The sequence below is a fragment of the Macrobrachium nipponense genome, chromosome 11, assembly GCF_015104395.2.
Source record: "Macrobrachium nipponense isolate FS-2020 chromosome 11, ASM1510439v2, whole genome shotgun sequence".
Lineage (NCBI taxonomy): Eukaryota > Metazoa > Arthropoda > Malacostraca > Decapoda > Palaemonidae > Macrobrachium > Macrobrachium nipponense.
Genome location: NC_061087.1, coordinates 84,331,416 through 84,359,068, shown reverse-complemented (window position 1 = coordinate 84,359,068; position 27,653 = coordinate 84,331,416). Strand labels below are relative to the sequence as shown.

Genomic DNA, 27,653 nt, shown 5'->3' with positions numbered 1-27,653 from the left:
ACGAATCCGCCCACTTGCTGTATAGGCCAGGTACAATTACCGTTATATGCATACGTTAATGGGGACATGTCGCGCGATCGATACCTGTCGACCTAGGTAAAAGCTGCTTGACATTTTTTTTTAGAAAATATCAGTTCAGGATCAAAATGCATCACATTACATAACCATTCAAAGAGTTAGTTCAGTAAATAGTACACAGTTTGCAGAGGGCCATACTATGCTTCTTAATTTCCTTGCAAGAACTTTCCATTATCAAGGGACCGCCTTTGGCAAAGTGCTTGTGCTGTCGTAAGGCCTACTTGATCAATACCAATCAATCACCCACGAGTTTCTTTTTGAGCCTTTATCCCAACTTTTTTCTAACACTTATGCAGATCGTCCTTTTTAAGCAGTTAGAAAAGGGAATGTTGGTTTTAGTGTGCGTATCATGATGCCATCCAATACATTCATTTATTTGTAGCATGTTTACTCAGAAACCTGAATCTAGGTTAAACAAAATCTGCTTAATCCGAGTATTTAATGAGATGAAAATTCTGAAATAAGACTTTGTAAAATAAATTTAGTCGATCAGTTTAGTTCGTAGGAAGATCCTCCAGTTACAGTCAAGGTGGTAGCTTCCACCGCCCTTCAAAGGAGTCTTACCATGTTGCCATGACAACCGACTGACGTCAGCCACGAAGTAATTCAGCTTAGAATACCCTTGAAGTATGTTGTCAGACTCGAGGAAGGAGTAATTAATTCTGATGAACACAATTATATTAAGCAATTACTGTATTAAATAACTCCTAAGCTCATACTTGTTAGCAAAAGTCTTCGGCTGTGTAGATGTTGGCTGCTTGGCTTGTACAAGTACTGACCTATGCATGATGGCCATTAGTACTCACTATTTGCAATCCATTCATAAAACTCTGAAACTGAATCTGCTCTTCCTTCTTCTCTTCTTGCTGTACGTTTTTCTTTCCAACCCAATACTACCTTTCCTTTTTAATCATGCTTTTTTTTTTTTCAACAGCCCGGAGGAATAAGCACAGATTCGCTGATACCGCAGAGGAGCAGAGAAGCCTCATTTACAACTACTCTCCTGTTTATACTGGCCAGTTGTCTCCAATGGAACAGATATATTTGTTCTAGGACAAATTGAAACCAGTAGTCGAGGGTAGTGTGGAATACTGTCATCACTGAAAATTAGATAACTTGCTTAGGCTTTTCCATCAGTACTGAGAATGCGGACTGTGAAGCTTGTGGATCTGTGATTTGATTTTTTTACTATATCTAGTGATAGGGCATGAAAAAAACTAATGTAATTATATATATCACAAGATAGCTTAATCTTCTAAATGCTGCTTTAAAATGCATGTCTGAAGTTGAAAATTATTTTTTTCTAAAATGATCATAATACTCTGATCGAGCACATCAAACCAAAATTTTTTTAGATAGTTATTAGATGATAATGTTTTTAGTTCCTTAAGTCTTAAAAACTATTGATGATCTATTGATCTTTTTGCAGATTCTTTGTTCGATTCATTCTGACTGTACTACTCTTATTCATAAAATTTTATAAAATTAAAATGATTAGTGTATCTATAAAATTCATAATACAAATAATATTCATGTAGGAATATTAGACTGTCTGTCTATTATGGAAAACTTTTTTACAAACATTTGTAACTAATGTATCATAAACCTTTGATGGTAAATAATAAGCAAAAGGGTAACCGTACTTAAGTCTCCCACCATATTTTGACATATATTTTGTTTGTATAGTGTTTTGACGTTGCATGTAACCAGTGGTTATTCAGCAACGGGACCAACGGCTTTACGCGAATTCCGAACCACGTCGAGAGTGAACTTCTATCACCAAAAATACACATCTCTAACACCTCGGTGGAATGTCTGAAAATCGAACTCTCCGCCACCGAGGAGGCAGGCTAAGACCGTACCGATCACGCCACTGTGGCTCTTAGTCCCACATGTAGTTGTAAGGTATACAATATACAACCAAACTTCACTTCAGAGCATACACCCAAATGGACTGTCCTAAAAAATATGGGAACTTGAGGTAAATTTACCACCGATCAGAATTTCTAAGAGTGGAAAAAAAAAGAACGAGCCACACTTGAAGGAGGAACCCAATCAAACCCATTTTTCGTGGAATCACTTTTATCACACACATGACATTAAAAGAGCCGACTTGAAGTTTTTACAATGAACAATTCGACCTTAGCGGTTAAAAAGACTCCACTTCGAGTATATGCACTTCATTTTTTATATAAATCTAGAGCAGGTATATACTGTATATATCTTATATTATATTATCTCTTACACTTCGAAAGAAAGGCTACCCACTGGTCCTTCAAGTCAATCATCACATTGGCTTAAAATTACACACAAAACACTGCCCCTTGTAAAAAAAAAAAAAAAAAAAAAAAAAAAAAAAAAAAATACATACTATTTATATATAGTAAACGCTTTTGCGAGATATCAGAATGCGGTGCAATTGCAATAATAAATAGAAGACGCCATGATTAGTTTTAACTCAAATACAATAACTAATTGAAACTAAATGTAAAAAACTGCCCAAGGTATTTGTCAACTCTAAATATTCATCTAAAAATGATCTTGCTGAAACTTTTTAAAAGTAATTTTTTGAGTAAATAAACTTGTAAAATTTTTTGTTGAAACTGATACTATTGGTCTAATAATTAGCTCTGTAAAACTGCAGAGCTAAGATTTTTTTTATAAATGTGTCGATATAAGCAAGCTTTATCTGCATAAAATATCTACAAGCTTTACATACCTCCAGGTATGGATACGAACTAAAACACATCTGAAGCAATAGCATTTAGTTCAGTTTCTTATAGTTCTTTACTGGCAATGAACTGTTACTAATACATATACTCTTCGAAAGCGGATTAGACTTGCTACAGGCGCCAAAATACGCAAATTTTCACCGCTAAACGTCTGAAACTAATCGATTTCTTTAAAAAATGAACCATTTCGGAACATTCTGCCAAGGACCTCAAATTAAATGAAGTTTGGAGATAATTCTGCGGAGTAAGAGAGAGCTTATGAATTAAGCTTAGTGAATTTCTTATCTATAGGTCGTATGGAGAAGGTGATATGTCCAAGTAGTATTTAGTTTATTTTTTAAAACGAGAAGCAGTTTTTGAAGGAGGAGATTAAAAGTAAGGCAGCATTTTTTAAGGTAAGTTATTGCTCAAGCTCAAATCAAGAAACCAAAATTACTACATATCTGAACGGGAATGAGGCTATCCGCAAAATATGAAGAGGAAAATAAATTTATGGAAGGAACCCAAGAACTTTTTTTTTATAAATTTAATTTAGCCTGAAAAACAAGGCTACTTGAGTAAAATACCGTAAAAAAAAGAAGTGAAGTAATTCAGAAGCAATAACATGGCCATCTAAGGAAATCAAGAATACTTCACAGGTTAATCCTAGATAAACTCATGAGGATTCTCAAAACATTTGGCAAAAATATGTAAACGGAATTGAAGGGGCAGTGAATCGCCTATTCCTAAATACGAAACAGGTGAAGTGAATAATAAGTAAATAAAAATATCTATTACATCTCGAGAACCTTAATTTAAACAACATTCGTCTACTCTCGTACTATAAAATGAAATTTCAAGAAACTTGAAACAATGATGATACAGAGACTGAAACTAAAAACAACAACAGTTAAAAGAAGTCCACTTTTTGATCTGATAGTGAGCAAGAGAATGCAATTATGCAACTGCCCATAGGCTTCAAGCTGCACTGGAAAAACAGCACTCAAAATACGTGAAACTTACAAGTTAAAAAATATCACTGGTTGTAGCTAACACTTGGAAGAAAGAGATAAAATGCGCGAGAAACCTTGGTAATGCATATTTCAGTTCTTAGGTAAAAACGTCATTAAGAATATACTCGGCGGAAAACAATTCGGGAAATTACAGAAGGTCGTTTGGATCACACTGATGAACATAGAAAATCAACTTAATGAAATTTACAGCATTATGTGATGAAATTCTACTTGCATTATCGAGCTAGGCATACTATGGAAGAAAAAAGTAAATGACGAATGACATTTAAAATGAATAATGATGACTGCGTGCAGCTTACAGTCTATGAACAGGCCACGCAAGGAGAGTCATATAGTACCATACGTTTCAAGTCATAAAACATTCATCGACGTCTTAATCCTAAAATATATATATACATTATCAGTGCTATCAGTACATGTATCCTAACTCTCACTACACTGACCAATTACTTACGATCTAACAATAAAAAAACATGGCTACTCAATTTTTGAGATGTTTTTGGTGCTAAACTTCTAGCGTATCCTATTTAGGTAACTGCTATTTGATGACTGAACATGGTATACAAAAAGTTCACCTTAAGAGCGCTGCTAAAAAAAATTGCCTATGACCTAAATTTACCATCATGATAATCTTATGCTTAATGATATTATGTGAGGCAACATGCACGACTGAATAGGTCGTCTAAGAACGTTCGATCTCTACGAATTTTATGGAAAAAAAAAGACACGCCATGTTGACTGCCATGAGCAAATCTCCCAACGATGACATTTCATTCTTGTACAAGGTTTGTCTCTTCACTTTTTCGAATCCTATGCAGCGGCCTGGAACTGCTCCCTCTTCTTCTTGAATTCCTCTTGCCTCTTCTTCCTTTCCTCTTCCTCTTTCTTTCTGTCCTCGAAGGCCCTGTAGGCAGCGTCTCCCACCTCGAGGATTCGCGCCTTCGCCTCGAAGAATCTCTTCGCTCCGCCCACGCCTACGTCATCCACGTTGACTTCTTCTTGGGCGGCCAGTTTTACCACCAACTGAAATGGAGACATTGAGCTGTTAGAAAAAGGTCAAGAGGCTCCTTAGGCACCACTATAGCATATAAATAAGCACGAGTTCATTTGCTCTCGGGTCCAAATCATAAAATTAAATTAAGCTATTAAAAAAATACAGCTTCTGTAAAGTTTTAAATGCACACTTTATCAAAAAGTTTAAGCACTTAATATTTTTAGGGATCTTCTGACCACCTCTGCTTGCTAAATTCTAATCTGCTACAGGTATGAATAAGTATGGTTAAGCACAATGTAAAATTCTCTTTCTTTTCCTAACCAAATCAGCCAAGAATGATAAATATTTTCCCAAAAATAATGGTGGCTGAAATGTTTATGACCCAATTATACAATCATCCAAGAAAATAACACCTACGTAGATACAGATGGCAAATTCAAATAATGTCCAGAAAAACCACAAATTCAAATTACTGTCCGGAAAAACCACGATTCATTTATACAATACTTTATAATCAGGAAAGACTGGCGACACAAGTCACTATCACAAAATAAAAAAAAAAACACCCCAAGGTTATTTAAAAATGTTTCGCAAGGTTCTTCAAACCATAACAGTACAATCTTCCCTCCATAAGTAAACCGACGATACAGTCAAAATAAAACCTTTTGGACGACTTTTAGGCCTAAACTCAAATTGAAATTTCTCTCTCTCTCTCTCTCTCACGATGTCACCCTTTGTTACGACACGAGCCTTTGTGTACGACGACTAAAAGCCTGACTGAGTAGACTCGTGACAGGTCCCCCGAGACAAGGTGAAGAGAAACTATATTCTCCTCCATTTTGTTTTCTTTCTTTTCCTGGTCAAGTAAGGAAAGGGAAAGTTATAAACACAATTTCTACTTTTTTAACTTTTATTTTCCGCGAGGAAAACAATGGAACGAATTAAAGAAAAGAATTACACCAATTTTTGCACACAATGCAGGCAAAAGGTATGCGTGTTTAACTTCACTATGGGTGCCAAGCGGTTTAAAATAAATTCACTCTCACACTTTCGAAAACAGTATGCACAGTTCTCGAACAAAACTTGGGTGATTATAAGCATAGTTTAGCATCTAGAAAGTGCATTCGAGTTTAAATTCATTATAATGAATATCAGTTATTTGCACAGGAGAACTTGAAGTGAGCAGTAGGAAGAAGAACATTAGTTTTAAAGTTGATTTTCGGGTGGTTCCCCTCCCTTTTCCTCACCACGGAGGACAAAGTCGTCCCTTAAAGATGAGGTTTCCTTCATGTCGACACACCTGCATTCCGGCAACCAGGAAAGCTGCATTGACCATGAAAACTGCTGCAGCTCTCGGTAACACTATGATCAGCAGCATCCACCACGATGCCGTGCACCAGCAGAATCGGATTCTCTCTGAGCGAGAATCAGACATTCCTTTACCAAGATGGTTTAGTCAGAGGGCTGGGCAATGCCTGTTGTCAAGTCGCAAGCGCCTATGCTGTGGCAAAGACTGTCGCAACTCTCTCTTAATTTTTCAAGAGGTAGAGCCAAGCTCTGGGTGGTGTTGCGAGCTCGGCTTCAAGGGAATTTGCCATATGCCGAGTTGGCGATATCAAAAATAATCCTTTGGATTCGCTCAATTTACTGCTTCCGCATTTTCACTATTTTTAAAGGAGGTAGTTACCAATACTGTGGGGTCTCTAGTCATTCTTTACACATGGATGTTTATCAATTGCTATTTACATGGTTTTTATGAGACTAACAGCCTTAGATAACCTTTCAGTACAAGCACAAACTTAAGAGGGAGAGTCCAACTCTCTCTCTCTCTCTCTCTCTCTCTCTCTCTCTCTCTTGTATGCACGACGTTCACTGCATCAACACCTGCGGTTAAATGAGGCATATAGGCCGAAAACATCTTTTTCGTGAAAATTTCCAGACTATTCTTCCAGCAGTTTGAAGAATAAAACAAAAACTTTTAGAATATTTGGAAATTGTTTGATTTAGAAGGTAAATTTCCTACCCACTGACTTCAATAAGCAACAATAAAAATAATCTAATTTTGGCAAGCTATCATAATCACCAATATACACGTGAACAGTTCATTGCCTCTTAATTATACGGAGGATGAATGTCATTCTCATACTTTTATTAACTAGTTAAACAGAATTTATCAAGGAATTTGCAAGTGTTCAAATGGAACTCCGAGTCGTATGGTTGAAGGAATAACTGCTTAATGCCATGTTTCTTTGACAAGCAATTCAAGTAGATTGCTTGGAGAGGAACTTTGCTAAGAAAGCTGAGAGAGAGAGAGAGAGAGAGAGAGAGAGAGAGAGAGAGAGAGAGAGAACATGAACGGCCAGAAAGGGACACACCATGTTAAACTACCTGATGGCGATGGACAACCCTGTAGACGTACTCGACTCGCTCTGCCATCTTGGCAAAGTTCGAATACAGCTCTTTCATTTCGGCCACTTCCCTCTTAAGAGCCAGAATTTCGCCGAGGATCTGGCTGTTAGAGGGGCCGTGCGCCCGCTCGTGCAAGATAAGCGTGGTCAAGCCCTCCTTCAACTGGGCGTTGTTCAGTTTGCTTATCTGCTTCGCCGTCAGAGCCCTGATGGTGGCTACGTTTTCGAAAAAAGGCATAGCGAAAGCTATAGCTTCTTCGATGAAGTTCTGAGGGTTTCAGTGACTAATGAAATTCAGGTGCTTTATACTCAAGATGTACGTTTTTGTTAAGTTTGTCTCCAGCTCTGAGTTTCGTGAAAAATAAATTGCCCTTAAGAAAGATAGTCAAGCCCCCTGAATGATGAAATAAATTCCCTTTCGAGATTAGCCTTTTCGTTAAGAATGGAAATGTTTAAAAATGGCTTTAGTTTTAATAAAAACATCTACTCGGACTTAACGAGTAAAACATACCTAGCACATTCACTGTCAATACAGGTAAATTAAAGTTAATCTCCAAAATATCTATGCATCAAAAAGATTAAGGTAATATTAGCTCAATACCCAAGAGCTATTTTAAAGAGCAAATGCATGAAATTCCTAAACTTCGTATCTCTACAAATTAAATCCTGAACAATAAACAGTCAAACATTACGCAAGAGCAACAAGCTTCAATTACCGACCTTGTAATTACAACAGCATATTTGCATCATCAAGACACGTGCATCACGAAACTAAGAGCTGGACACGCGAGGAACAGTTCAACAAAAACATGACATCCTATCACTAAAAAAGTTTTCTTGTATGAAAATTCACTATATTTTGCGTCTTTCTATGTTCGTTTTATAGTGAAAAAGTCACTTTTCCAACTGAAAATTCAACCAATATTCCAAAATAAAAAGGCAGTTTATAATTTTCTTTAAAGCAAAATACCCTACTTTTTTCATTACAAACAGTCAATCTCTGAAGCGGGAGTGCACTATATTCCCCTGTAAAAATAATCACTTCTACGAAATACAATATCTTAATTTTCTCCCTCTTAAGACAACTCTTTCTCTGGCGTAAATACACTTCATTTAACGGAAAGTACGCTACTTTCCAAACGAAAAGATACACAAGCGTTCCCCCTAAACTAACGACCAATCTTATACACGAAATTTCCTGAGTCGCTCCAGGACTTCTGTTCGCGACGAAGGCCAGAAGAACACAGACGAAGGCCCTCAGCCTCGCAGGACAAACGTCGAATAAGACGCAATTTAAGAACGCTCAAAGTGACTTTTCACAATCGAAAGTCTGTAGTATAAAACAATAAACATGGCAAAAATAGTTGTTGTTTTTGTTAGTTTGTCGGCACCGTTTTGTGATCCGGAATGTGGTAACCGTGTCCACGGTACAATTACAGCCTGATTACAGAGCTGGAAGCATCGATTCCAGGTATGCTGGTAAATTTACAACCCATAAATCAAGACGGGAGCGATCTAAGGATTTATGGGAGGTCGATTTCTGAATTTCTTCGGCTTCAGGTTGTACCTCTGATTCGCAATTACTTTCAAGAAATATTAGCAAGGAATGCCTATGACAAATCTCTCCTGAAGTGTGACACTGGAACAATACTCAAGTATATGGTAATGAATGCAATTTATATTACCACAATACAATGGACACTCAAGCTAAAACACCAACATTATTAGTATCGCGCACAAAGCAATATGCAGTAAGTAACGTTAAAACGCCATCCAACAATCCAATACCATCGAGAAACTAAATTAAATATGACCAGAATTTGGGGGGACACCGGTGCTTCTTCTCTGATGGCCAGCTATCCCCTTCGCCTTATCGGAAATGCATTAGGAAGCAAGCAAGCAAACCCCACGCCACGCCGGGAGAGATATGGCTGCGCCCTTTTCCATATTGCAAAATTCTGCCCATTAATCCACCATACTAAACTCTGGGGCCCTTTCCTTGCTGTATTCTGGCCTGTCCCCTTAGCAACTATAATTAAAGTAAGTCATTCTTAAAGGAAGGTCTATGTAAGTACAACATATGAGAAAATACAATTTGTCAATGAATATTCACATGGTCTTTAAATACAAATAAAAAAAGAAAACCACTCAGAAAAAGCACACCAATTTCCGTGAATCTAATTTCCGACATTAAGCACAGTTACTACCTCATAAAAAAGGAAAACAATTAAGTCAACATTTAATACTTTTCGTCTCATGGTTTCGTTACAACGAGGTCGCGTTGTGTCACATCCCACGAATAAACTATGAAGGCTGCACCTGGTTTGGAGAATCCACCTTTAATTAAGCTCAGCATCAGGAGTTCCGGTCGTTCTATTCTTAAACGCTTTCAGCTTCAACGCCATGTTACATTTTCCTTGTTTGTATTATACAGGTGTTCTTCACATCGGCTCTGATTTGGTCTACCACAAGGTTTTTTTTTTCTTTCTTAATTCCTAATTTCCTTGAAAACTAAGTGGTATCTCACTGCAACTTTTTTCCAAATAGTTAGTTAATATTTTAATATCTTTAAATTCTGACACGCAAAATTCTCGAGTGTTCAGATTAAATGTCCTTGTATATATTAAGCAAGGTGATCAAGGGAGTACGGGGTCTGAGGTGTACCTCAGGCTTCTTAACACCCAACGGAGTCCATTAACATAACTGTGACGAAAGTTTTTTTTTTTATTTTAGACTAAAACTGAAAATAAACCACATCCCTGCTGAGAGTGATGGGAAGAATTCAAGCAGAAAGGAAAAAAAAAAAAAAAAAAGTTCACCATAGACCGCGAGTGGCTTAGACCAATAATAATTCTTACTCGTCCAAGGACACCCATGGGGAAGTTACGGGAAAGTTTTTTTTTCAAGTAATAAGGAAACACGGTTTGGCAATAAATGCCGGTTTTCCGATGATTGGGGTTAAAAACGCGAACGCTATAATTTTTAAGCCGACTTCCAGGCCCTTACGAATAGCAAGAACGTAAATGTTGCATGAAAAAAAACAAAAAGCAAAGACTATGTAAAAGCAAGAAATCTAATCTATATCAAACTAATTCTATAATATTAATGAAAGCAAAGTTTAGAGGGAATTTATGTTCATATGGATAGAGATTCTTCAGAGATTAAAAGCTCCTGGTGAATTTGCAAGGAAGAATGTAAACTGAAATTAGAGGCAAATATTGACACGGTAAAAAGGGAAAGATGCAACACTTTAAAGTGGATAATTATACACTATACTCTGTTTTTTTTGTTTTTTTTCATCAGTCCACCCGCCTGTGGGGCTTGTGCATGGTAACACTGCGTCCCGGGCTTTGAATAATATCCTATTTCGAATCTTAACGGTGTAATTCGCATAGCGTAAATTATTAAAAAACGTTTCAGTTGCAAACGTACACCCAGATATTCTTTTATTTACCTCAAACTTACATAAAGCGTAACTATTTACAGCCTGGGACGCAGTGTTACCGTGCGAAAACACCACAGGCGGATGGACAGATGGAAAAAACAGAGTATAGTTATATAGTACTAGATTATACGAACAGTTATTCCAAGGGGAATTAATTCCATAAAACTATCATTTTCGAAGACATATTGAATGATTTCATAAAGAACAGAGACTAATAAAAAATAAAGAAATGAAATAAGTAAATGCGATGACCGGGAAGGGCAAATCTTTCAGTGAAATGACGAATAGACCAACTGTCTAGGGATAGTTGTGATCAGAATAAATGCCAGACTCGTCAGTAGTTACTGGTAAATGATTTAAACTATTTAACTATTTTATTTCCTCAAAATAACAACAATACTTAGTAAACAGGCAAACACAATCTCAAGTTATTCAGAATTACAAAATGACACAAATTGGCAATCTCTTTACTTTGCCAAAATTAAGTTAGGACAAAAGAATTTCCGGGTCCCACAGAACGCTTTCGGTTGAATGGACCCGGAAAAGAAGCAAATCTTAATTTACTTAAACGAAATGTCTTGATATTCATATTCTTAATCTCGATATCTAACCTTATTAACCAATATAGGTCTCAATACACACTCTCTACTCAATCCCCAATTCATATAACTCGAGGATACTCTCCAGATATTGAGCTCAATATCATCGCGTCCTCCTCCTCTTCTCGTTCAGCATCATGTTCCTATCTTCTTGATCTCCTCTCAAACAGCCTCTTGTACGACTGACCCAAAATGCGGTCAACCCGGTAACGAGCGAAATTTACGACCAGTACTTTCTCGGGTTTATGAGGGATCGTGAAGGACACAGTAAAAAGGAGAGAGAGAGAAAAAAAAGCTTCGTATTGTAAAATGTGGTCTAAGTACTTTTACACGAGGAGAGGCAATACAACTTTGCAATGATCTGGATCACTGAAGTGAATTGACAAGGGTTACTGTGGGAATTTATCTGGAATTACATTGTGGGGCTAATATTCTTTTTATGCAAATATTCTTGTAATGCTTATCTACAGTAAATAACTACCCACTCCCCCCCCCCCCTCTCTCTCTCTCTCTCTCTCTATTACATGACATATGAGTACATACCACACGACATTATTTTAAATGGGTGCTTCACTCATGTAAAGTTAACTTAAAGTTTTGTTATTGCCCAACTGGGTATTCCGGTCACACACCTACTATTTACAGAACACAATATGCTGTCAGCTAACCTAATAATGTCCCTCTGTAATAAACATCACTTTACCAGTTAAATCTGGAGTATCTTATCTACTGCACTTATAACTCGTAAGGTTTCACTTTGTAAAAATAATAAAGTTTGAAAAGTATTTACCCTTTACTTCACTGAGTGCGTAAAGCTTTGGCTTCGTGCGTGCGTGCTTTTTTCAAAGCCCTCTCCATATATTCCTTAAATAGCATAAAGGCCCAACCGACACATGTCCCCGCACAGGAAGGCGATAAGCAGTGGCTCGAACATTATCCTGGCGCATTTCATCTAATAAAATCTGTCCTAACTTTTCCAATAAAGACGAATTCAAGACACTCGACCTTCAGCGTCAACGGCATGTTTTGCCATTCTCACACTATTATAACTTTGATCAATATGAACCAAATTACACCAAATTCTTTCCATTCTTGCGTTTTCCAATAACTTTCCTCCATACTGTGCTGATTTGATGTATAAACCTCTACCCACTCTGTCGAAGAGGACGCTTTGCAGAGCCGTAATTCTAAAATTATATGATGTTGGTTTGCGCTGGTGTGAGTCTCTAAATAATTTTCTTTCTCTTTTTTAATCTAAACTTATTGTCACTAGGCTTAACTGAATGTGATCATTTACTGAGCTATAATGAGGCAGGTGTTTCTAAAGGCTCTGGAGCCTACCTAAATTACGCTCCTCCATCTTACAGAGTTGAGCACGGCTGTAGTGCTATTATTATCCTAGGCTAAAACTCATTTGTTGTCTCCCATCTACCCCGCCCTCGTTTTCTATGCTAGGTGACTTGGGATGTAATGGCACGTCCCTTGTATATGATTCTCGCCTGGATTGGTATCCACTGCAATGCCACGAGTAGTGTTGTTCTCTCACATAACGGTAGAACCTTCATTAATAATTGGTATTTTCTTCTACTCGTAATTCACTAGACCACAACAGATGGAGGTACAATCTTATAACCCATCAATGACATAATTATGTTTTCTCAAATGATGTCCCTTTTCTCCTTTGCCACGAAGCTGAGCTGGGTTAAGGGCATTAGGATCCTTTGCCTCATTAAGAAAGTTGCAAGCAACACACCCTCATCGACCCATCCATCAAGAGAGATTATCAATTCCAAGTTAGGAAGTTTTGAGTAAAGAGTAAACGGGATTATTAACGTCCAATCCACACACACACACACACACACACACACACACACACACAGAGAGAGAGAGAGAGAGAGAGAGAGAGAGAGAGAGAGAGAGAGAGAGAATTTCCTTAACAGAATCTATAAACCGATTCTATGATTTAATCTCAAGCGGGAACGCACTGGATACCTCATCTTTAACTAAGCCTACAAGGCTAAATCAATGTCTTCATCTTAAAAGGTTCTGAAGAACCCAATTAACTGCGTGTGTGTTTACAGTTTTATTAATGTTTACACAAACAACCATCCCCACTGATTTAAGAAAAAATGTAATGTAATCATTGCTCGATGCTTAGCTACATATAATCACGTCTTAGCCGCCAACGTATCTCTAACCATATATGCTGTTTGATGCTTACAAACACTAAATGCCAACGGTTACTAATTCTCGCATTAGGAACTGTACTTGTTAACAATGATCGCTAAATGTATCCAGAGATATTTGACATATCGTAACCAATTCTCAACTTCCAAATAATTCTGACTTGAAGGTAAACTTCGTGTTCATTCAAACTTTATCATCTACTGTCAGTTTGTGTACTTCTGAACGACCAAGTTTCACCCCACTATATAACTTTCGAACACCTCGTACTAGGCATAAAACTTTATTCAAATCTCTAGCATTATTTTGATCCCCAACAGAAATGCCCATTGATATGTACCTGCATTAAAAACATGCGCGAATAGAAAAAAAATAATAAGCTGATAAATCTTGAGGCCTACTCCTCTTTTCCTTTGTGTTTTACAGTTCTTTAAACCTACTATGAGATTCAGGGCCTCTGTAACACGGTTTTTTCGCAATAACTTTTTATCTATGCATTTCATAAATATAACTCTTATTCAGAATACATATTATATCAACACATAAATTTTGAGTGTATTCTGCACTAAGTAGGTTGAATAAATTTGGTACTTATAATGTAAAAGTGACCTTTTTTGAAGACGGGCCAACTTACTCAGAGAAAAGGTTTCGAACGCACTCGTTACGTAACTTATGACATCATTTCTTCCCTCTTTCTCGATGGATGATTGGCTATACGTAACGAAGGCTAAACCTCTGGCAACAATGACATACAAATTTAAATACAAGCAAAGCAGTACACCTTTATGAACTCGGGAACCTCTCCGCTGATAATTGTCATAATGAACAAACCAACAAAATATGTTAATAAATACAAAAACACTTCGATTATTAGTCTAACTTCCAAAATAAGTTTCCAAAGAAATTACAGTCTACTTTATAGGTCACAATCAGATTGACAGATGTAGGGAATAGTTGGTAATTACCAAAAACATAGTAGACAAGCTTGATTTGATAACTGCTATATCCAATGTCAAGCAATTTTTATTTATTGGCTATCTACCTATTTACTGAAAGAAAATAGCCGTTACCGTATATTGGCTTTAAACCTTCACCAATAATTATCGTCAGAATGGTGACTTCATGAGGCTCCACCCACTTTCGCCTCTTTATAATTCAGGATAACACTGAAGGCTACCATGGGCATTGTTGGATTAGAAAATTTAACTTCTGGCTATAAAAACTAATTTTTCGAGTAGTTGTAAGAAGTGCTAAATGATCCTCAAGGATCCCAGCAGTTGGTCTAAACGTTTAATTCATGTATATTACTGCTATACTGTTGCGGCACTACTGCTACAGTAGTATTACTACGCTAGCACTGATACCCCACCCACATCTATGTATCGTTCCGCCATTCATAAAGTCTTTGGGTTTCAGAGCCGATGGAATTTCTGTCTGGTGGATGGGCGGGGCAACATTTAGTCAAAAGGTGTTTGTTTACCTTGCTTACGTAATGAATGTTTTTCGACTCTTGGCTCGTAATCATTGGCCATGGCGTCGGCTAGATCATTTTTACTCTATAAAAATTAAAACTATCGGGTTTAGGTTATTGATAATGCTGACAAAATTTGTGTGTGGTTGTAAAATATACATATGTCAACTTTCAGCTACATCCGATGCTTTGACAAGTAGCAAAGTCCAAAAAACCGTGTTACAGAGACCCTGAATCTCATAGTAGGCCAATTAAAACTCATCAGATTCATAATGTAACAGTTTTCATAAACGCAGCGACAATATGGGTTGCTGAATTTGAAATTCGATTACAAATTGTGAGTAAATATTGAATCGTGAATATATACAATTACGTACACACCAAATACAGGTAAAATTGGATAGTTAATTACCAAGTAAACTAGCTTGTAGAAAAATAAGGGGGGCTTTTGGGAAATAAGAAACTTCCGATTTCAACGTCAGACAGTAACCCCAGGAATTAAATACAAAGAAATCAGTACAAATCAAGCAACTCACATCTAAGTTGATCTTGCCCGTCTTGGCTGTGAGCTCTTTGACAAGCTTCATGAACTCGTCCAGGGTAACTTTTCCATCCTTGCAGATGGAGTCGTAGGTCTCCTTCGCTTCCAGGTGGGTCTGGGTCAACTCCAGAGACTCCAGCAGTTTCTTGAAGCTGTCCAGGGAGATGGAGCCCTTCTTGGTGCTGGGGGTGGCATACCGGCAGAAAAGCTTGTACAGGTTGTTCAGCTCCTCTTCGGTGTACTCAGGGTGCTGGAAAGAAAGGAGAGCATTTTGAGTATTGGCCATACCTCTGACCGCAGTATGCAAGCTTTCGTACAACACGTGTTCATTAGATAATTTTGTGATGGTAACAGCTACAGCAACAAGAAAGGATACGAATTCTAGGAGAATACAAAATCACTGTCTACACAACGGAATTGAAAGATAGTCTACGGATACTGTAGTCCACTTTCGGCAAGCAAAAGACCAGTGCTTGGAGTGACACCGATCCTAGACGACAAAGGTATATTCATTCTGGGTACTTCATAGGCCTGTGGGAAGTGTGGTTGACCACTGGCATGAATACCCATTGATTGTACTGACCCTAGAATGGTATAGGGCGCTCAACTTAGGCACAAATTTAGTATGTACATGAGATACATTCGGTTTTTTTAAATCGTTATCAATATTTGAAGCTACAATTTCAGGAATTAAATATATTTGATATGAAATAAAAAAAAAAGTGAAGAATAACCAGGAAGTCATGAAAATTTTCTGGAAACTCATGACTTGCTATATCATAGGCGTAATAAAGCACGGGGAAGGAATGGCACGTAAGAGGCCGCCGGTCTTCGAACTTCTAAGTCATTCTTGGTCACGCGCAGACAGTTTCTGACTCCGCATGAAATTAAACCATTTCCTCAAACTACTGTTTTTGAACATTAAATTTCCAAAAAGTGTGATACGTGTATCCATAATAAATATTTGTGGTTCAAGCATTACATGAAGTGAAACGAAAATGTTGATTGAGTAACAAGAGGACTGGAGATCACGGCACTGCCTACAGGAAATCCTGCACGGGCAGCAAAGCAAAACAATCTAAGTAAGACCTCACTATCATTAATAATATTCAGCAAACTCCTACAAAACTAGTATAAATAAAGGGGGCACAATGACGTAAACCGTACAGTCAACACTTAACAAGGTGTAGACTGAACTTGGGCATTCTATATACAAAATAGATAAAATTCCAATAAATGACGTCACCATTAGGACCCACTGTGTATTCTGGACCGCTAAAACCTATATATACAGAATTTGTTGCATTAGGCCTATCGTAGATGACTGTTCCCTTACTCTGGGTGGAGATCATGTAATTATTGTTCTGCATTTGACTCTATTCCAATGTGTTTTTATCAATACTTAATCTTTATCAATATCCTCTATTTTCTTAATTATATTTGATGATAAACAGTTCCATGGCTTTCGTTCAGGTTTTCATTTCACTGACGGAAATATAATAATAATAATAATAATAATAATAATAATAATAATAATAATAATAATAATAATAATAATAATAATAATAATAGATACAAATACCTGGGAATAATGGAAGGAGGGGATATAAAACACCAAGAGATGAAGAACACGATCAGGAAAGAATATATGCAGAGACTCAAGGCGATACTCAAGTCAAAACTCAACGCCGGAAATATGATAAAAGCCATAAACACATGGGCAGTGCCAGTAATCAGATACAGCGCAGGAATAGTGGAATGGACGAAGGCAGAACTCCGCAGCATAGATCAGAAAACCAGGAAACATATGACAATACACAAAGCACTACACCCAAGAGCAAATACGGACAGACTATACATAACACGAAAGGAAGGAGGGAGAGGACTACTAAGTATAGAGGACTGCGTCAACATCGAAAACAGAGCACTGAGGCAATATCTGAAAAACAGTGAAGACGAGTGGCTAAAGAGTGCATGAGAAGAAGGACTAATAAAAATAAACGAAGACCCAGAAATATACAGAGACAGGAGAATGACAGACAGAACAGAGGACTGGCACAACAAACCAATGCACGGACAATACATGAGGCAGACTAAAGAACTAGCCAGCGATGACAATTGGCAATGGCTACAGAGGGGAGAGCTCAAGAAGGAAACTGAAGGAATGATAACAGCGGCACAAGATCAGGCCCTAAGAACCAGATATGTTCAAAGAACGATACACGGAAATAACATCTCTCCCATATGTAGGAAGTGCAATACGAAAAATGAAACCATAAACCACACAGCAAGTGAATGCCCGGCACTTGCGCAGAACCAGTACAAAAAGAGGCATGATTCTGTGGCAAAAGCCCTCCACTGGAGCCTGTGCAAGAAACATCAGCTACCTTGCAGTAATAAGTGGTACGAGCACCAACCTGAAGGAGTGATAGAAAACGATCAGGCAAAGATCCTCTGGGACTATGGTATCAGAACGGATAGGGTGATACGTGCAAACAGACCAGACGTGACGTTGATTGACAAAATCAAGAAGAAAATATCACTCATTGATGTCGCAATACCATGGGACACCAGAGTTGAAGAGAAAGAGAGGGAAAAAATGGATAAGTATCAAGATCTGAAAATAGAAATAAGAAGGATATGGGATATGCCAGTGGAAATCGTACTCATAATCATAGGAGCACTAGGCACGATCCCAAGATCCCTGAAAAGGAATCTAGAAAAACTTGAGGCTGAAGTAGCTCCAGGACTCATGCAGAAGAGTGCGATCCTAGAAACGGCACACATAGTAAGAAAAGTGATGGACTCCTAAGGAGGCAGGATGCAACCCGGAACCCCACACTATAAATACCACCCAGTCGAATTGGAGGACTGTGTAGAGCAAAAAAAAAAAAAAAAAAAAAAAAAAAAAAAAAAAAAAAAAAAAAAAAAAAAAAAAAAAAAAAATAATAATAATAATAATAATAATAATAATAATAAAACTTTTTTTAACACAACTAGCATGACAATCCTTCTTTAATCTAATATTCCTAATGCCCTCAGGACAAGTCGAGGCATACCGCTCTGATAATTGTGCCGTTTTAAAACATGTCCTTGCATCGTAATGGCATTAAAAGTCAAGGTACATTCTGAGCTAAACCGAGTTAATGAACATTGCTTTTTCTAACTAAAGGGCTGGTAAAAGTTGTGCGATCTCGTTTTTAGCTTGGATGGAAATGCCTACAACTCAGTCACACAAATGTCAAGTTCTACTGCATTTTAAAACATTTTTTGTGCCAAGGACATTTTAATGTCATTTTCAATAAAAATCCTACTTATGAAACGGAAATAAAATGTTGACAAATGTATGAATTATAGAAGCAAGTACATATACATACACGTAAGATCTTAAGATATATGTATTTTTTTATATAAAAGAGGTAAAATAAATTTTTTTTTTTAAATTTTGCATAAATTCACACAATGCGGGATGTATACCTACAACAATATTGATTTAAAAAATCCTCTACATCAAGCTAGAACGGCATCTAAATGGCATTAAAAAAAACCTGCGGGAGAAAATATGTACGTTAGGAATATATCCGCGAATCATTAAGTACATGACGTACACCAAGACCACGATGACCAATCTCTGAAAAGTCAGCAGATCTGATGCCGCATATGACACGTACAGCACTTCAGGGGTTTCAAAAGCAACGCTTTACTCGTTGAGCCTCTCGTGATTGACATTTCCTTTGTCCCCCCGCAAAGACATTCGGGGTACACGGATAGCATAACACATGGTCTTTAAACAAAGATCTAGACTAGACCTTGGGCTAACATTAAGTACATACACCCGAGTCGTGTAACATTTTAAAATTTGAAGTTCATTAAGGCTATAAACAAAATTCACGATACACGAAATATACCCTGGATTTGAAACGAAAATAGCGGTTTACAATAACAAAAATGTGTTACTTTACGAACACACTCAAGTATTTGGACACTAAGACTTTTAGTGTTGTTACCCCTAAAATACTTCGAACTACAATGGCTCAAATCAAGATAATGATAACATGCCTATTACCATCGTCCATTATGATTTGTCTTAAAACTTATTTCTCCTTTTCATAAAAATATATAGCGTCACGTCAAGATCATCTCAAAGTTTAAATTCTTCAAGACCATCTCAAAGTTTAAATTATATCTCCAATGGAACTGGAAAATTAAGCAAGACGTTTTCTTTTATACGTGTTCCCAAGAAATTTTTTTTTTTCTTTTAGTACGGCGGTTCCCGTTTTCTGTATCAGCAAAGACGACTAAGTTCAAATTAAGAATGGTAAACATAAACAATACCGCCGCTATATTAAAAGACAAAATACTTTAAATGTCCAAAGGAGGATACTCCTTAAATTCACCAGATACATACACGAGAGCAAACAGGCAGGCGCGCTTACAAATGAGAGAGAGAGAGAGAGAGAGAGAGAGAGAGAGAGAGAGAGAGAGAGAGAGAGAGAGAGAGAGATGCACTCCAAATCAGTTAACTCATATGCTTAAAATAGGGAGTTACCAAGAATTTCTCAAGATCATATCATAAAACTTCGGAATAATCTCGAGCCTGGAATATGAAATGTGAAAGATTCCACCAACAAAACCTTCCGATGAACAAAGTAATAATTCTCTCTCTCTCTCTCTCTCTCTCTCTCTCTCTCTCTCTCTCTCTCTCTCTCTCTCTCAAGCCTCACGTTTAAACTGCCGTTTATAACTTATCAAATTCAACATTCAAGCCATCAGAAAACGGAAAATGCTGAAATAAAAACTACCTCGATTAAAGTCCACTATATATATTTTTTTGTAAATACAAATTATTGCTGGCAAATCCGATCACCATCTGCTCTCTGTCTCTGCATCGCCTTTAAACTCTCGATTGGTTGACTGGCCGGTTGGAAGAAGTATTGAAAACCGAACACAATTTCATTTCGTTTTTCCCAAAGGAAAGCGAGAAGGAAATGCTAGAATGGGTTTCGTTGGAAGAATGTTTGATATTGCACTGCAATTCTTTCGGTTCATCCTTCCGAATTTCCGTTGGTCTGTTTTTTTGTTTCGGTGAGATGGGTTCCTTCTTGCATTTTAGATATTACTTTCTTTTATCGTCTTATGCTATTTCGTGTGTGTGAGAGAGAGAGAGAGAGAGAGAGAGAGAGAGAGAGAGAGAGAGAGCTTATTAAATATATATAAGGCAATTTTTATGGTCAATTATCTGATGAAACACCCTGAGGAACGCTGTAAAACACTTGGCACGAAAAAGGGTGGAACAACTTTTATATCGATGTCCATCAAAGTTAAGTTGGTGAAAGTATAATCGATTGCATTACCACATTCTATTAAATGCAGATCTTCGGGTATAATCGTAAAGAACTCAATATCAAGGAACCAGCGGAAAATATTGAGAAGTAGTATATCTCAAAGAAATATGCATACGCTCTTCTCCTTTTCTTACTACCTTCCCAGAAGGTGGGGAAGGTACTGAGGTCTGAGAAGCGTCAGCTAAAAACTTTAAGCTCAGTTTGCCCCGAGGTTGTATTCAACCTCCTTGGTTTTCCCCTTCCCACATAATCAAGGAGGCATAGTCAGGTTAGCTGAAGATGGCACAGTTATACTGGGGTGGAAAAAATTATTAATATTAAAGGACGAATAAACGAAGTACTTTCGCGATCCGACAAAAATACCCTCACTCCTGCTACCAATATCAAATTCAGAGAAAAGGCGGTCTATGAATTTCCAATGTTCTTATGGGTAAGACGAGAAACCACACGGCATTGCGGGTGGCTCCCAAAGAGGAGAATGTGGGGGGGGGGGGGGGGGGGGGGGGGTGGGGCAAAAGCTCACCATAGAGGAGACCACAAAATCTGATTCAAGTTAAGATATGGGAGCCAGCGAGAAGATAACGCTGATCAGATAAAGCAAAAATCAGATACCGAGGAACGCGGCCATAGATAGGGTGTTTATCTAAGGTCTTGGGCCGGACTGGTAAATACCATGGGAAGTTTAAAACGCAATATAGCATTTTCCCAGAGTTCACGAGAAACGATGACCAAGCAAGACAGGACGGAAAACAAGGCCACGAGGCTTCGGATATCCGCACTCATGGAATAATGAAGGATATGAGACCTAACAACAAATGTTGCTGGTAATGAATAAGTGCTGATTTCCTAATACAAGAATTTAGTTGGCAAATGTTTCTGATTCGTCAATTTCCCTTTGAACTATTATAAATGAAAAATCTGTTCTTTCACCTCATAGTCTTGTGGTCAACTTTTTCCCGCCTTGACAAACTAAGTCTATTTTCGAGGACTGCCTATGGGAGCTGAATCAAGTATTTAAAACGCTACAGTGAAAAAACAATCTGCCCGAAGGTTTCCCTAGTCGTTTCATGTCTTACGTTATCATCCGTAGCATCCTGTGGGAATACTACACCATTCAGAAGAAATCCCCATCACTTGTAAAACAATCCGTTAATTCCAAAATTACAACATTTTCCCATACGTATACCGTTATGTGCACGTGTGGAAATACCCTAATGAAAACACTTCTATGAAAGCATAAAGGTAACAGAAGATGATAGATGCTTTATGGTACCCAATTGCAAGTTTAATATGAGAGAGAGAGAGAGAGAGAGAGAGAGAGAGGAGAGAGAGAGAGAGAGAGAGTTCCGACATTTATCCGCAAGATTAAACAGTTGCGTCTGTTATCCTTCACAAGCTTGTCTTTGCCTCATCACGAGCCTCTAAATAAGCGTGTTTTATTATTCAGCGGCTGAAACGGACTCTCATCCTCTATGATAAGAATGTTGGTACGAAAATGTGGGGTTTTTTTTTTACGGTACGCTTGCACTTTCGTGACTTCCCTTTCACAGGGAAACGCGTAAGATGCTGTAGTTATTGTAATTGTTATTCATACGTGTAGATACAAGTACTTACAACAGTCGCACGTTTAAGCTACCCTATGTTGAAGGAAACTGCTGAAAACTTCGACAACTTAAACGCTTTATACACCTGCAATGAAGCCTCTTCACATACACAACACACGCACACTATATATATATATATATATATATATATATATATACTATATATATATATATATAATATATATATATATATATCATATATACATACATATATAAATACATATACACACATACACGTGTGTATGTGTGCACTTGTGTATGTACACTGTATTAATAAAGTGTGTGTTACTAAAGGCCAATGAACTGAGTGAAACAAACAACAAGCTTATGAAATGCAGGCGAATTACAGGTCCCCTACGCTACACCCAACCATTAACAGCCTGCCACCTCCCACCGCCATCACCAGTGCCCTATAAAAAAAGGTCATGCATAGAAAAAAAACGACATGCAAGAAGACAAATGACGCACTGATATTTTCCTACTGACTCATTAACTTTAGGACGAATTCTACAACGCAACAGACACCCACCATAGTTAGTTCATTTTGGTACTGCGAAGTTCTCTGGGTTTTGCTTGGAATATTAACACCACAGATTAGTCGTCTAGATTCTTTTCAAGAACGGTGAATAAATCACAGATTTTTTATTACATAGCAAAGGTCAAGCTTCCTATCTGTGAGTTTAGACAATTTTAAGCACTGGAACGTAAGACAACTGTAACGTTACATATATTTTCATAAGTCACAAACACAACCAGTGTAAAACAATCTTTGTTATTACTGAAATAAACGAATATTCACGTGAACAGACCTAAAGGGCCATAAAATTTTAAAGCGAGGTTTTTGAAACAAAAAAATCTACATGCGAAAAGAAAACACTGAAAAGGAAAAACATAGAACTCCAATAGAAATGTTTTTAAGAATATATACTATATAGTTGAAATAGGGAACTTTTCAGCAGAATTGCCATTTTTTCTCCAGTCATTTTCATAGAAATTTTGGAGTGATGGCAATGTGCCCCATGCACTAGAATTTACCAGACTGTATTTATAGAGAAACATATATTTTGAAAGCAATTCGATCGTTAATGTTGACTGGGCCTGTGCGAAATTCCCACCTCTCTCTCTCTCTCTTCTCTCTCTCTCTCTCTCCTCTCTCTCTCTCTCTCTCGGAGTTGTGGTGATAAGGTGGCAGTCTGGAACTTTCGTTCCCTTATAACGATCCAGTCGTGTAACCTTCAAAATGACCAAAAGTTAAAAGTTATTAATCAGGAGTAAAATAAAGAGACGTCAAAAAAAGGATAACAACAATAACCTGTAAATTGTTGGTTTTAAATAACTTTTACAGTTACATTACTACTAGTATTACCTATATTTACTATTTACCTTTTTAATTTTCAGGACCCAAACATAACCGTTTTATCATTAATAAAGAACTCGTTCTCCAGATTCTTCTCCACTCAAGGTTCGATGCTAAGAATTTTACATACCCCAACTAACTCGTCTACTGATGCGTATATTTTTTTTTCCCAACGTCAAGGATTGCTTTACTTCTACACGAGAGAGAGAGAGAGAGAGAGAGAGAGAGAGAGAGAGAGAGAGAGAGAGAGAGAGAGCATAAACCCGGTTTTATAAAAAAATGCACCAAACTCCAATGAGCGATCTTAAAATTGGAACACCGCACTGCAAGTGAAATTCAGGGGGTCGGTCGAAAGCAATTATGGATCACAAAAAACCTCACGAGTTACAAAATAAGCATGTCTGCAATCTTTGCAGTAAAAAAAAATGGATAAATACAAACGGGCAACCGTGGTCACAAAGGGAATCACGAAACTGGCGGATATCCTGCAGCCTTGATGGCCAACTCCGGGATGGTATCCTGCGCATGTGCAGACTGAACGCTTGCAAAAAGACTATAGGGATTTGCTCATGAGTCTGAAGCGTTAATACTGATAATGAAATGTACAAGGAACAACTGTCCGTATGCAAGATTAAGAAAAAAAATCTACGAAGGGATTTCAGTGACTAATTCTCTCTCTCTCTCTCTCTCTCTCTCTCTAATTATACAGCAGACTAGGGTTTAGAAAATACATGAAAATGGGTTATTCTTTCTTAGTCTCAAGACATCTGAAGGTCGCAAATCTGTGTTACAATCATGTATAAAGCCCAAGCAAACTTTCCAGATAAGCAGCAAAATACGGTCTACAATCGGGACTTTAGACTAAAATCGGGACTTTTCAGATCGTCTAAATGAACGTCGAGGCAAAAAGGTATGAATAAAGCGATCCTAAAAAGCCTTTTTGAATCCTCTCATACTGCCCCTGTCGAAAGCGAGGGATTTAAGTGGTGACGGCTGGGAAGGGCAGTGAGGGAAGAGGATGAACGGAGTACAGAAAGAGGGAGGCAGTAGACAGGATGAGGGAAGGGGGAAGGGGGAAGGGGGAGGGGGTGACTGAGAGGAACAGGCAGGATGAAAGGGAGGTAGTCTTGAATGCAGTTCCTCCTCCTCCGGCTACCCATTAGTTATTTGCAGGAGATTCGCTAATGAAATAGGACGCTAAAAAAAAAAAAAAAAAAAAATGTAAAAAAGCACACTTGAAATTATGCGTAAGAGTAAGCCACCAGATTGAAATAAGATGTAATAAATAATTAATGAAAATGCAATACTGAAAACCCAAGAATCACGAAGGTGCAAATAGAAAGGCAGTTTTTCATGCAATTAACCGAGCAGTATTTCTTGAAAACTGGTACTACAGCTTATACCATCAATGTTGTATCACAAAGGCATCGCAAAAGTATAAAGCTACGATTATGTACAGTTCGGTGATGGAGTATTAAATCACTGTATGTCAATGAATAAATATATATTGAGCGCCTTGACTATTAAATCAATATTAAACGTCCCGTTCTTCGGTGGACTTCTAACAGATATACAATGGAGAATAAAAAATCCTTAATTACCACCCTAATACCTCTGCTCGTCAAATAAATAATACAGTTGAATGGTATTAGCGTTAGGTAAATAATGCATTACAATAAAAGAATGACAAGAAAAACAGGTCACACGGCGTGAACTGGTGAAACCCCACCCCCACCCCCGTCCAACAGCCCCGCAAAAATTAGGGACCATCGGAAACAGAGACATGGGCTCACATCTTCTCTGTTTAGCCCACTCACACGGGGGCGACAGAGGGTGAGGGGGTTGGTGAACTCTACCTTCTGAAATCATATACCATAGCTATCCATATGGCGCCGAAATGGTGAATTGAAAGAGAAGAGCGGACATTAAGCAGCTTTCCGAACTGGCAGACGTCGATGCACGACAAACTACCTGCACCAGATGCGGTGGCGTGGAAACTGCCATTTTACGAACCAGTGGATATCTTCGGCGAAGCACAGAAACTTGCAGAATGATACACAGTAAAAGAGCTACACTTGGGGACCTGAAAATCAACTTCACACTGTCTGCATACACAGTTACACGCGCGTATCAAATGCAAGCCGAAAGGAGGACTTCCACCAATAAACACAGATGATGGTATGAACAGTAGCTTAAAACCGTGGTTTTTGTGTATTGACACGTCATGAAAGTTTACAAAAATCCATCTCTGTTTCCCAAAGTCTAGGTTGACAATGCCGAGTTCATAGATCTAAGCCAGGCCTCTTATTTGCTTAATTTACTGGAGGTCATAGTGCGATGAGCAGCGCCAACATAAAGTGACCTTAATCTAGGGCAATAACCAACGATCGTTCTCACTACCTTGTACGAGAATAGGTTAAGAAAACCATTTATTTATCTCTAAGAGAGAGAGAGAGAGAGAGAGAGAGAGAGAGAGAGAGAGAGAGAGTCCCATAAACGTAGTATTTCCTGTCATATTGAGCAGAAGGACACCAAGAAGTACAGTACACGCTGCAGCAGAATATCCTGGTTGCACCAAAATACTTCAAGACCCATAAAAAACTTTTGTTTGTATTCTTTTCATGAGGAATTCCATTAGTCAGCTGCCCAAACGAATACGTACCTCGCTCGCACACGAGAGAGAGAGAGAGAGAGAGAGAGAGAGAGAGAGAGAGAGAAATGAAGCCATTCGTCTTCTGAGTCAAGACCTTAAGATTCCCTCGTTAACGTTCAAGTACCTTTCAAAGTCCGGTTCTGTTCGAGCCGTATCCGGCTGATCAACCCCAAATACAATTTACCGAATGAATTAACCTTTAATTACACTCGATATGTCCATTAGCCGAATCTCTAAGGTGTTCTGAAATCAAATTTCATGTCAGAAAGAGCGTTGGTAGGTTCGCTTAGGTACTATATGGAGTGTTCTTTGGGTATTTATCTAGTAGTCTCGTACATTTATTATTATTATTATTATTATTATTATTATTATTATTATTATTAAGATGAACCCTATCCATATGGAACCAGCCCACAGGGGCCACTGACTTGAAATTCAAGCTTTCAAAGAATACGGTGTGCATATAAAAGATGTAACAGAAACTAATAGGAAATACAGAAATAAAAGTTCAATCATTAGGAAAGGAAAATAAAGAATTAATAAATAGGCAAAAATGCCAGTAAAACACATTTCAGCAGCTCACAAAATTACACTTCTATCACCAACAAACAATTAATTACTTGCCCTCTAGTTCGTAAATATGAGATTTTTATCATCATTCTTGGTCACATTCACGATGTGCATATATTCCTACTTGTTCCTAATATTAAGCCCCAAAGACCTCTTCAAGTTTTCGATGTTTCCTCAACTCCATTTTGTTTAAAGTAGTAAGCGTGTCCAAATAAATGCTAAGAAATCTTCAATTTTGGAGGCTTAATATTAAGGGTTAATTATTATCCAACGTTAAAAGTCAGCTTATGTGTTTTTACAGCAAAGTTGAGACAGCTTTCAACGAGCCATTATGACGACACGCAGAAAGTGAAATATAACTACCAGGCACCAGTATGAAGACGAGGCAACCATAGTGATTCGCAACCTAGGGAATTGACGACGAACCATCACTCACACCAATCAAATGAGCATAAAGACGCCGCAAACAGACATTAAACACAATCAGAACCGCGCCAGAACCTGACTCTCTTGAATGAAATCCGGGTGATCTTAATTAATGAGGAATGTCAACGCGGATCAGGAAATCTGAGCTTCTCCAGATTTCCACTCTAATTCGATATAAAACGGTTCATTCAACGGTGTGTGTGTGTGTGTGTGTGTGTGTGAGAGAGAGAGAG

At 37.8% G+C, this 27,653-nt stretch overlaps 2 protein-coding genes across 2 annotated transcripts in view; one reads left to right on the top strand and one right to left on the bottom strand.

Annotated features, from left to right (window-relative positions):
• Positions 1–1,569, top strand: part of LOC135206689 (gamma-glutamyl hydrolase-like) — a 28,173-nt gene extending 26,604 nt beyond the window's left edge. Inside the window, exon 10 of the mRNA XM_064238103.1 lies at positions 1,013–1,569. Within this exon, the coding sequence (XP_064094173.1) occupies positions 1,013–1,131 (119 nt within the window). The 3' untranslated portion in view covers positions 1,132–1,569. The remainder of the gene's footprint in view (positions 1–1,012) is intronic.
• Positions 1,570–4,490: 2,921 nt separating this feature from the next.
• The window catches only part of LOC135206692 (EF-hand domain-containing protein D2 homolog), a 60,323-nt gene continuing 37,160 nt past the window's right edge, over positions 4,491–27,653 (bottom strand). Inside the window, exons 2-3 of the mRNA XM_064238118.1 lie at positions 15,461–15,715; positions 4,491–4,846 (exon numbers count right to left, since the gene is read on the bottom strand). Of these exons, the coding sequence (XP_064094188.1) occupies positions 4,634–4,846; positions 15,461–15,715 (468 nt within the window). The 3' untranslated portion in view covers positions 4,491–4,633. The remainder of the gene's footprint in view (positions 4,847–15,460; positions 15,716–27,653) is intronic.